Below are 12,484 nucleotides of genomic sequence, written 5' to 3' on the forward strand. Positions count from 1 at the left end.
AAGAAAGAAAGAAAGAAAGAAAGAAAGAAAGAAAGAAAGAAAACAAACTCCTAGTGTTTACACTTTTTTCTTTCTTTCTTTCCGTATTTATCCATATGGGACGCACTGAACCTATTGTTCTGAAATCCCAGTTTGTGCTGTGGAAACTTCCGGGTTTGTGTTACCATAGAAACGAGCAGCGGCGCTCTCTCTTTGAAATCGGTAACAGTCAGTCTGGTTTATAATTTAGTTCAACATCAAGTGGATTACAAGTCAAAATTGTTCAGATGATGCCCTAACATGGACAGAATGGAGAAAGAACCACGGTGAGTTTTTAAAGCCGGAGTCTCTGAGTCGCCACCTGAGTCACTTGAAGTTGGTCTAAGTTTTTTCATCCTTCTGTGTACGACCAGAAAAATGTCTGCAGGGCCGAACAGAGAAACAGCAGAAGATGTAAACCTCTACAGGGTCTCTGTCCTCCTCGATATTCAGAAGAAAGAGGAAGAAGAAAAGGACCTCGAAGCAAAGATAGTGGCGAGGAAACAGGTGGGGAAAAGTTCAGACAAGAAATCTCTGCAGACACTTAGATACACTACTAGAAGTGTCTGTAAGTTCTCAACTGTTCACAGGTTTTCCTCTGTTATTCATCAGTTGCAACTCTAAGAAAAATAATGATAATAATGATTCTAAAAACAATAATAATAAAAAATGGACGTCATCTCGCTCAGCTCGATGTAAATTGCCACAAAAGCTGCTCCCCCTAGTGACTGGCTACAGTATAGGTTAAAAACTCAGTGTTGTGTTTGAGTCCCCCTTTTTCTGAAAAGTTTATTTTTCATAAGTTATTAGAGGTTAAAAATCAGGTTTTACATTAAGTTTTAGTTTTAAATCTCTGTGAAAAATATCATATTTGTGACTTTGAGTCTTTAAAATCCAGAGTCTTTCCCACAGGGACAAAATGTGATTATGTGGGGAAACAAATAAGCAAGTAACCATATCAGAATAAATACAGAGAAAAACAGAGCTGTGTGTAAGTCATCTAAATGTCACAGAAAGTTGAGGTTATCCCTAGTATAATTTATGAAACTACACCCAAGTGTGAAGAAATAAATCTGCTCTCCTTAGAAATTAGGTATTGTACAGGAAATAAATACTAATATAGACCTTACACTGCCCCCTGGTGTACACTCTGAGCCAGCCTCCTGACCTCTAATATCAATTTTTCTTTAAACTCTTGTGTAGGATTATTTGTTAATTTCACAGGTAAAATTATGACTATATTCTCCTAATATGTGTGGTTTTCAACAGAAACTAGAGTATTTGAAGACGCAAATACAGGAGATGCAGGAGAAGATTAAAAAGCTGGGAGAGTTGCGCCTAGACATCGAAATGTTACAGAAGGAAGAAAGTCCTGATCGAGCAGAAAGAGGGAGGAAAGATGAGCTGCAGAGGGACGAGGAGGAGAGGAGGCTGAAGGAGGAGGCCATGAAGCTGACAGAGAAGAAAGAGGAGCTGAGACTTCAGTTAGAGAGACATGCTGTTTTTAAAAAATACATGGAGCTGGTGGTCAAAATGACAAGGGTGAGGAGATATGGAGAAAACCATTTGGCCATTTTATGGCATAAAATTAAAATTTTAACTTGTTCTGGCTCTAAATGTTCCATTAACATGTTAGGATTTTCATCTTTTCCCTTTTCTAAATGCACATCTCAGTTTGAGGAAGCACAGCAGCTCACGACCCACATAGAGAATCTCCTCCACTTCAGAGAGCAGCTGTGTCAGAGAGAAGCTGAGTCTGATAACGAAGTGGAGGAGAAGAAGAAAGCGCTGTCTGTGCTGAAGGAACAGCATCACCTGGTGCAGCTGCAGGGGAACAACCAGCTGTCCCAACTCCAGAACGAGCTCTCTACAGCGCTCTCTGAAGTCTCAACATGGGTATTACACCACATCTTCACACCAGCACACGACTTAATAATTCAAACACTGACATTGTCCATGTCTGTATACAGGAAAAGAGGTGGATCCACATTCAGGAAACAGCGGCAAAGAAAACCCTCAAGCTAGGAGAGATAAAGATGGCCATTCTCAATCTGTATGAAATGACGTGTGGGAATGAAGGGAAAGAGGAGGCAGTGGACATACACGATACGGAGAGACAATTAGACAAGGTATGAACAGAGCAAAGACTTTAACCCATTTGAAACCAGCCGAGTTAAAGAATATGACCTCTCTTTCCCAGGTCAAAATATTCTTGAAGGACTACAATGAGTTCCTGAGACAACAAACTGCAAAGATGAGACAGAGGACAGAAGAACATGGAAAGATTCAAAAAACCTGAGCTGATGCTCTATGAAAGATAATAAAGTGCCTTTTTGTTACACCTCAGTGTGACCCAGTATGATGTTTAAAGTGAACAAGTGAATGAGGAAAAGGAGGAAGTTGGAGATTTAAATGTTTGACTCAGAAGTGTCTTTGGGACCAAAGGGTATAAATGGTCACTGCTCAGATAAAGTCCACCAGCTTATCAGCCAATTTTTAGTGCACTGAAGATGTGAAATAACAGAAGTAATCAGCATTATTTGAATAGGTATTGAGTTATATAATTTTGGATTAATCTGATGATAATGGTTAATGATTTTTACATTTTTCAAACATTTGCATGTCCGGAAAATGTAGGGACACATTTTTCACCTTTTTATACGACTGCCAATGGAAACCTATTTACTTTTCTAACATTGACTTTTGGCAACTATGTTTCCCTCCAACAATTAGAACATACAGCTACAAAGATAAAAAATGTTACCTTGTAGAGTTAAGGGTTTGTGCTGATTATGCAATGGAAAAAATTGTGGTGTATCAAAAGTTATTATCACAAAGCAGCGGAAGCCTATGAAGACCAAATGCGGTTGCAAAGATAGCATTTTTTTTTTTTACTCTTTGAGAATGCTGTGACATATTGGAAAAAAATAAAATAGCTAGAATTATTATGTTTTAGTTTTGGAAAAGTTTTGGAAATCGCTTCTTCATGCAATTGGCATTATACACTGCTATTGTGATCTTCCCTCTATAATTGTCATTAAACAATAGGTCTGTAAAGGCCGGTCAATGGTTTTTCTAATGTGTTGTTGATGTTGTTTTTTTTATATATTATTAAATATATTATTCACATAAATTTAATATATTATTCAGATATAATTGTTGTTTTCCTTGATAAATACATTAACATAAACTTCTACAAAATACACGCATGGGGTATAAAATAAAGAAGACACTTCCACAACAGACACTTATGCCTGTATTTTATATTTTACATGGACAGGCAACTGTATCTTACAGTTTAAAATACTCTATGAATAGGACATTTCTTCTAAATAATGTTGTTAAACTAAGTGCCAAATAATTTGAGTAAAGGGTATGTAACAAAATAAAATCAATAAAGAACAACAATAGTGATGTACTTAACAGGCTGGGCCGTTTGTAATGCTAGTTATTAATGCTACTTTTGGTGGTTACAAAAAAGTACAAAAAAATGTTTTTTGTTACAAGCAGGGTACGCAAATGCAATACGCCCACCAGCCACCAGGGGCCCCCAAAGCTGCACGTTCAGCTTTATTTGAAGAGCAGTAGTTGTCTGGTTCAGACGCTGGCTGTGACCAAGCAGCAACCTCTGGTCTAAGGGTATGAGACAATGTGAAAGTGCTGAAATCTGCTGTTTCTCAAGTGTTCGCTTGAGGCTGGCTCTGGAAGTACCAGAAGTCACATACACAACAAGCCAAAAAAAGCCATTTCAAAGCAGAAATTAACCTATTTACAGCCTGGTTCTAAAAACGTCTCCTGTCTGAGTCGCTAATTTTACTACCGGCACCCACTGTATGTGGGATTAATTTTTTTCTAACTCGTCTGTTCAGAGGATATTAAGATCGCGAGCTCCCCTAAGAAGAGATATAGCTGAGGGTCACGTGACCGACAGGCGCCCTATGGCTGTGTGCAAAGCCCTTGCCACTACCAATATGGCAGCTATAGCCGATGTGCTTCATTTTCCGTTTCAGAAACAAACAGATGGGTGACGTCGGCGAGACTATGTCCATGTTTTGTACAGTCTATAGTTGTAGGCTGTGTCACTGGCTCTGGCACTGGCTTAGATGCTGGCTCAGGTGGTTCCTGTAGACTCAGGCTTCATCTTGCGCCACATGACACTTCACTGACCTCTGGTGGCTCAGAGGAGAACAACCCTCAAAATCAAAGTAAATACATAGCTCTACATTAATTATTAAGTATCATATTCAAGTGACTAACATATTATATATAAAGCTATGGACTATTTTGGCAGTGAATAATTTATCATTGTTTTATTTCTTTACGTTAAGTCAATAAATGCAGAAACTGGAGTGAGAAGTTTCTCAAAGCTGCAGCTCATTAAGACCTGCCTTTGGTCATCAATGGGACAGGATGGCTTCACTGGTCTCACCATATTTAACCATGAGATGGGGAAAGCAGCTCATCTACGAAAAGCTAAGTAATTAGTTTGACATGACATTAGTCAACTTTGTTAATTGAGCTGTGCAGTATAAGTCTAATTTTCCACATTACTGTTTCTTCAAGATATAAGTTTTCTCCTTTCACAGTTTTATCTTTGCCACCAGTGAGGATGTCTTCTCTTTGTGAATTGGTTTGTGTAACCTTTGCACAAAATCGTATCATGATCTGATTTCATTACCATGTCCTACATCCGCTAAACGCTGGTTAGAAGTGAAATTAGGTCACTCCCTGGGGTTGTGTCAATACATAATTAAAACCACAGAATACTCTCCTCTTACTCTGTCCATATAGAGAGCTGTTCTACAGTATATGATGATGTTAAAAAAGTGAAATTCATCTTATGGGACAATCAGACAAAAGGTGTAATTATAACGCTTGTAAAGACGTATAATGTCCACATAAATATATCTGCCAGTCATAAAATGTTCAGTATAAAGGCTTTTTAATGACAGGGCTGCTTGTATTTCACAGACTCAGACGTCAGTGGCTCCAGCAGCCATGTGACGTTAGTGTGACCTGCAGGGGGACTCGTCTGAGGACAATTCATCCTCTGGACAACAGTGAGCTCAATCAGCACTCCTTTCTTTCTTTCTTTTTCTTTGACTTATTGTATCCATAGCAGGAAATATACATGCACTACATGCTTCTCAAACACCTGAGGTTGTTTTATCAGGGGACACTCAGACTGGGCCAAAATGCAGGCATCATTTATTTTCTTCTTTTTAACGCAGTTATCACTTTTTTGGGTAGATAATTTGTGCATTAAGTTAACTACATTCAACAACGAATATACGTTTTTTAAAAGCCAGACTAGTGTCAATTTGATTGCCTCATTTAACAACTACAATACAATACAATACATACAGCAGATGTGTATATAATTATCAGTTTTGGAGCAGTAATTCAGCTTTATAAACTGTTTAAATACCTTTGCATTGTACACCAGGTGTGAGACTGAATTTCAGGGATAAAATCAGGGATTTCTTTATCATTATACTACAGTTATATATTCTTCATTTTCCAAACAGCAGCTGTAAGGTAAGTTTAATCCACTCCTATTCTCAGAGTATGTTTTATTTGTTTTCCTGGATCAAGTCACCTTGTTTCAACAACTTCCTGAGAGATATCTGAAATCCTCCAAAGCCACATGGGCCCATTTTCCACCTTCTTGGAAACACTCCTGGAGAAAAAGAGGAGATTGTTTGATGTTTTTAAATCCAAAACATAACTAGAGAGATGTCAAGGCATTTGGAGAAATATCAGTTGGCTTATGAATGTCTCAGGAGGGGGGACTCTTCTGTGCAGGTGTGTAAGAGGAAAAACCGTAAACTGAAGAACATATAAACATTTTTATTCCTCCCTGTTAAAGAGTCTGGCAGTGGTTTGGAATATTTTACTCAAAACATTTCACACAACAGCTGCTGAACATGAGTGATAACCTCTCATTTAAGCATATCGAATATAATCGTCACACTGTTTGACTACATTGCCTGAATTTGTAATTTTCAAAGCATCACATGATGACAGTGAACTGCAAAGCAGACTTGGAGGAGGATTATCACTGATTATAAAAACTACACTGCAGCGTATTGAGACCTTTCTGACTTTAAAAATCTCTGGAGGAAAAAAGTAAGCCTCTGCCCTGGCGTGGCTCCAGTTCAGCTATCACTGTATTTGATTTTTAGGCAGTGGGAGCCTGAACAAAGTACAGGCCCAGTTGGCAAAGAGATGTGGTTGCAGGGGCAGACCAGGAGGTGGCCTGTGCTCCACTTAGAACCCCACAGCTTCCCCAAGGGACCAATGAAAAAATCAGAATTGACTTTATTTGGCTGTGTTGCAACAGGCTGCAGGTAGCTTTCTTTGCATTTCAACAAACAGAAGATTTTCAATTTGATTTTAAAGCTTAGATTAATCCCTCTCAGCTGTGATTTATTTATTTATTTACAAAGTGAATCAAATTTTCTGTAAACTCACTGCAGCATTGGACTGTTCTTTGTAGCTTTGCTTTTAATGTAAGCTACTCTGAGCCCCAATCTGTAAAGGATACTTTTGCCTCTTTGTCTTTTTAATCCAACTGGAGAATTGTGTAAGAGACTCTGTGACTGTCACCTCTCAGCCCTTCATCTGACTCATGTTACACATACTCAGACTTACGTTTTATAAGAGTATTCTCATCATGAAGCTGGTTTTGGACTCAACCTCCATGATAAAACTTAATACTTTGGCTTTAGCTTCAATAATTTATTACCTCATAAACTCAAAGACTGCTGTTGCATCTATAGTAACAGAATACACTGGTTTATTTCTGTGCCAAAACACATGTGTTACACAAAACCAATGAAATGTGCACATGGGTAAAGGAGAGAAACAAACTCTGCTACTAACAGCCTCCGTTCAGCTGCGGATGACTTATTCTGAATTAGATAAGTCTCACCAAAACTGGCACAACTTTTTTTGTTGACACTGATGCCTGAGTCACCTGAAACACAAAGTTAAAGGAATCTTGTCATCTTGTTTTATAGATATTTGTATGGATGCTCGGATATGAGCATCAGTCTTCAGGTGTTTTAAGATAACTGTCTAGATGACTGCCAAGGCTGTTAAATAGAAACCTAACTAGATGTTTTATTTGGGGCACAACCGTGCAGCACATGCACACTGTAGTGAAGACGTGACTCTTAACAAGGCATGTATTTGTTTTGGAACAAGTGAATCAAGATCAAATCGTCTTTTTATCACTACTTTTTTTGTTCAAGACAACTTTTCACCAGTTACAACAGGACGAGGTTAGGTAGTTATTAACAGTTACGTAGAGCTGTTGATTGAAACGTGACACCAAGCAAACTTTGTCAGTTTGTACTGTAGTTTAGTAGCTTGTGTTTTAGCTGTTAGCTCGTGCATTGTCACTCTCCAGAATAGCTATCTTCTGCTCTTCTGTCCTTTTTCTGTCCGACAGTCAGGCTCCGATGTCCACCATCACTACGAAATTAATCACAGAAATCATTACAGAAAAGCACAGATCTCTCTTCTCACCACCAAACTTCGTCAGCCAACATGGTGTTGTCATGGAGACTTTAACGCGCCGTTAATCAATCTGGTCTTGTCAGACCAGATGGAGAAGCTAACAAAGAAATGAAACTGTAAATTGCATTTAGGATTAACCTATACAGGAGGTCCTCGATTTACTTAGGTCTCGACTTTCACCTTTTCATTTCGACTTTACATCGCCAATAAATATGTATACCTAAGAAAATAGAGGTTTCAAAGTTATGACGCTCTGTTCATAAGCTCCTACCACGGGTACTAGTTTTTGACGTGGAGTGCGTATGAATACACAGCTACACTGCACTACTCGGTCGTCGGCATCGTCCACTTTGTCTCGAGTCGCGTCATAGTGTAGTTTGTCTGTTTAAATCAAAATGCCTATTTTAATTGTCTGTCCTGTTTTCCCATTAATATGAAGTATAATACATGTATTAGGATAGTTATTGAGAAATTCAGGGGATATTTAAGGTATGTAGGAATGGAACTTGTTCATAGCTGCCTATATTGATGTTGATAATTTCTTTTAAAGTGTGGATTACAATCAGACATATATCTGGGAGGGAGACTTTTTCAAGATCACTTAGCAACTCCTCACAGTAGTTTTAATGACACAAAACCAATGTCATAGGTTGAGCTGAACACACTTTTGGTTTTATATTGATAAACTGCTGGTTTGGACCATTACACATTTGCCAAACAAAATATTTGTGATGATATTGTGAAGCTATAGGAACTGAAAAAAATGGTCAAAACTTTTAAACAATAAAGACTTTGGGTTACTCACACGCACAGATTTTTTGTAGATGCTTTGATTTAAACAAGAATAGCTCTTAATAATCTTTTTCAGATTTTACATTATTTGTCCCTTTTATAGCTCACTTAATTGATCTTTTTTTTACATTTCTGATCATTTTTGCATTTATTGAAGGGGACAGCTATAGAGAGACAGGAAATGTGGGGAGAAGAAAGTGAGAGATGCTAGCAACTGCTGCAACAAAGATTATAGGATCTCTGCATGGGACACACACTCAAACGGCTAGGTTTTTAATATTTCAAGCCAAACCTGAATTTAAATGTTCAGTTTTCAGTGATTTATACCTTCAGTTAGTTTATGTTTTTGTATTTAGCTATACTTGTTTGTCCTTGTAGCATTTCTTCTCTTGTATGAGGAGAAACTCTGTGCGTGCTGCCTTTGCCTTTGGACTGTCTTCAGACCTCACTGGCTTCATGATTGAGAATTTGCTGGAAAGTGCTGTTGACTTCTTGCTGTTGATACATAAGTCTCGTGACCAACACATGGCAATGAAGATTAAAATCTGTGCAAATGTTCCTTTTAGGAACATGAAGTCATCTGATGACACTCAGAGGTAACATTTAAAATCCTCTGATGGCAATAAAAAGGGGAAAAATTCCTGATTTACTCGTCACCTCTCTGTCTCTAAGTAACCCTGAAATCCAGTGTTTGCTGCTGAGGGAAATTCTCATTTTGATCCTGGAAATTACATAACCACACAGTATTCCCTGACGCCTTCTGTTTGTCAGGAGCACCGTAAATCAGCACCGACTGTTTGCTTTCTCCAGGATTCCTTCCTGACAGGCTGCTAAAGAAACAGATCAAAGACTCAGAGATAACATCTACCTCGCCTTCACCTCTGACCTGCGAACAAGTCCAACACTGTTATTTATGAAACATATAACACCAGAGCTCGTACACTAATATCCTCTCAGAAGCACAGGATTTATAGAGGTCACATGTCAACGTACAGGTCAGCAGGTGTCCTCAAAACATTTTTCTTTTGGCACCATTTTCTTTTACGTTGTTCGTTGAGCACATAAGTCTCTGTAGTATTTCTCAAGCTCTGACTCTGACAAGTTTCACCAAAAGTAACAGTGCAGTTTTATACTTCCACAACCTACACTGTAAAAACTGAAATCTGACAGGATTCACGTCTTGTTCATTGTGGAAAAAAAAAAAAAGTCACATTGGACTTAATTTCTTAATACATCCACCTGGCAAGTCCAGAAAATGTCTTATTGCAAGATTTTCAAAGACTTTGTACATTTTTCTTACCCCATTGCAGATTTATTTAATTTTTAAAAGCAATTTAGGTGTCATTTTTGTCTTTTAATATCTGGAATTATGTGTTTTTCTGGACTTTTCAGGTTTATGCACAGCAAATTTTTAGGAACAGAAACATGGTCTTTGATAGGAGCCTGGACACCAGTCCTGAATCTACCTGGAAGGCAAGCAGAGAAGTAGAGAGGGGTGGTTGTTGTTTTTACAGTAGTAGAGGACACTGGTTGTTGTTAAAGAAGAAGTAGATGAGAGAGTATATTTTTGTTGTTTATGATGGAGAATCACAAACAAACATCACATGAGTGTAAATTCATCATATTTTTGTCACAAAAAAAAAAAGAATCACAAAGAAATGAAGTGAAATTGGGACAGATAACGACTAAAAGAAGAGTGATCACTGGTGTAGAGTTTCCAGGCTGGGAGTCATTGATGAAAAAGTTTAGTCTGAAGGACGACGCTGAACTTGGCAGTTTTCTGCTCAACAGGAAAAGGTGCAAACGACCATTGGATAACGTTTCCATAACTATATGTCATGGTATCGTCTACCAAACGTAACAGTTTCTATGTTTGAGAGTTTTCTGTTTTATATTTGACAGCCAGAGGTGTATTTGTCGTTCATGGTTGAATTGTAGCTCTCTCTGCTATCAAAGGGTTATGAGGCAGTCATGGAGCTTTCTGCTTGTTGTTTCTCCAGTTATGAGACATGTCCCACACCATCAACGACCATCAAAATGACGATAAAAATAAATGAGGCCATCTTCAGGATTCCATTTGATCTGCAAAGGCTTCCATCACTCAGTGATAAGAGGTTTTAGCAACAGATGGTCTCAGGCCCTGTTTACACGACAAGGTTTCATTTGAAAACGCTAAAACGCTGTGAAAAAAATCTGCGTTTACACGGAAACGCTGATGGACTGAAAACGCTGTAGTAAGCATGCCAAGCCTGTAGGTGGTGCTATAACTGTCTTGTCCAGAAGCCGATCTCCGCTGAGGGAGAGTTGAGCCGGTCATCTGGTGTATTGGGGAATACTAAATTAAAAAGTGGTGCAACAGATGCACATTTTGTTGAAAGACAGTCAGCAGATTCAGCAGATTCAGCAGCACTAGCTCAACATGGTAGTTCACAACGATCTTACCAATGGTACTGTTATCCTGTTGTATGCGGTTGCGCGAGGCAGAGTGTAACGTCAGCGTTTCTGCTGAAAACTTTCTGTTTACACCGCAATGGTGTCAGGGCATTTCAGAAAAATCTCACTCTGGAAGCCGTTTTTTTAAAAGTTTCTGTTTTAGGTCGGCTGAAATGCCGTTGACGTGTAAACGCGAGGCTGAAACGCAACAAAACTTTTGCGTTTCACCCTTAAACAGTTGTCGTGTTAACCGCCCCTCATTCTGAAATCTGAATGCTCCATGTTGCTAAAATTTCAATTTTCTTCACACTGCACCTTTAAGTAAATCAAGAAAGAAACACTTGTTTGGATTTTAGTTTCTGCTGTGTGATTAGATGTTTTAAAATATTGTTCAAAGAAAACTTTCACCTATAGTTCAAAAGTTTTAATTGTGACCTCCAGCTAACATAAAGGCATAGACATGTGTAAAATTTGTGCAGCCATAAGAACCCATGCCACTTAAAAGTAGCAGGCTTTATGCAATTTGTCTCAAGCACTCATGTGAAGGCAGTCAGATATCTTCATTATGAAAATCATCTCTTTTGTTGCAGAAACTTTTACTCTCTCTTCTTAAAAAAAGAAATATATAAATCTGTAGCTGCACTGAGGAGTTAGGATTTATTTGGTGGTCAAACCTCTGTGTTAGTGAAGGACGGGAGTGTCCAGTAGCGTTGTTAGCGTTGCTCTCAGACGAGCGTGCCAGCTCTAATCTCTCTCTGTCTGGAAGCACTGACCTCTTTTGTTCACTTGATGGCTTATTACCGGTATTGATTTTGGCTCCTTTATTTTCACAGACTTCCTGCAGGGCGGCAGATGACCCATGCACATATCAGCTACTGTTGGCTGCCGTCAACACCAACAAACACTACAGATCTGATCTGCTCAGGGTAATTCTCTAGAGATAGATATATACGAATCTTCTTTGGAGACGTAACTTCTTTCCAGGATCAAACATCCTCTGTTCTGGTGCTGTGGATCATATCGCTTTGGAGTTAACTCTGCCTGGGTTACTTTCTTCACCAGGACTTTGTTGATTGAGAGCCAAAGCAGATGAAGACTCTTGTTCTGTAAGTGTTAAAAAAACTCAATTGTTTTATTTTGTTGTTTGGATTAATAGAAAATTTCATCATTCATTTTTATTTCTGAATGATTTAATTGAGTTGGTGTACTATGCTGGTGCTATTTATATTTCAGTTGTTTTACTACAAGGAAGTATAGAACTGTATTTTTGTAACACAAAAACCCTAACCCTAACCAAACATGTAACATCTTTTTTATTGCTGTACATGAATATTGTCCAGAGCTAGAAAAAGACAATTGTCTGCCAAACTGTCTGTAAGTGTAAAAGTCGTTTATATCGTACTGCAGAAAGTTTCAAGAGAACATCCCAAAGCAGCTCTGCTCTGTGCTGTACCTTTGTCTTTATTTAAACACAGCATCTGGATGATTTGTCGCCACATCTGGTACAAACTGAGGACATCTACAGTTCAGACTCCCCCGCCTCTCGGAGCTTTCCTCTATCACTCTCTCTGCAGGAGGTGTTTGTGTTTTCCTCACCATGGTTTTAGAGACAGGACTCACGTTCTCCTGGAGATGGATGGAGATTTGAGGCAAACAGAAACAGACGCTAAAAACAACCCGGATAGTATTTTAGAGTACGATCTGTGGGGTCAAATGT

At 38.6% G+C, this 12,484-nt stretch overlaps 1 protein-coding gene across 1 annotated transcript; it reads left to right on the plus strand.

The window, feature by feature from the left end:
• Window positions 1–166: 166 nt before the first annotated feature.
• Window positions 167–2,781, plus strand: LOC141805690 (coiled-coil domain-containing protein 42 homolog). Its single transcript, XM_074690862.1, has 6 exons — window positions 167–305; window positions 393–525; window positions 1,288–1,560; window positions 1,693–1,914; window positions 1,989–2,147; window positions 2,219–2,781. The coding sequence occupies exons 1-6, from the start codon at window positions 280–282 to the stop codon at window positions 2,315–2,317; spliced, it is 912 nt and encodes a 303-aa protein (XP_074546963.1). The 5' UTR covers window positions 167–279; the 3' UTR covers window positions 2,318–2,781.
• The last annotated feature ends 9,703 nt before the right edge of the window (window positions 2,782–12,484 follow it).

The sequence above is a fragment of the Halichoeres trimaculatus genome, unplaced genomic scaffold (genome assembly GCF_033239565.1).
Source record: "Halichoeres trimaculatus isolate MK-OKI-2021-1 unplaced genomic scaffold, fHalTri1.1 fHalTri1_scaffold_16, whole genome shotgun sequence".
In the NCBI taxonomy this organism is placed as follows: domain Eukaryota; kingdom Metazoa; phylum Chordata; class Actinopteri; order Labriformes; family Labridae; genus Halichoeres; species Halichoeres trimaculatus.

What these genes read in the sequence shown, in the direction of transcription:
- LOC141805690 (XM_074690862.1), top strand. Translation starts at nt 280, where the DNA reads ATGGACAGAATGGAGAAAGAACCACG. An exon ending in AGAATGGAGAAAGAACCACG is followed by an intron (nt 306 to 392) that starts GTGAGTTTTTAA and finishes GTGTACGACCAG; the next exon opens with AAAAATGTCTGCAGGGCCGA. An exon ending in AGATAGTGGCGAGGAAACAG is followed by an intron (nt 526 to 1,287) that starts GTGGGGAAAAGT and finishes GGTTTTCAACAG; the next exon opens with AAACTAGAGTATTTGAAGAC.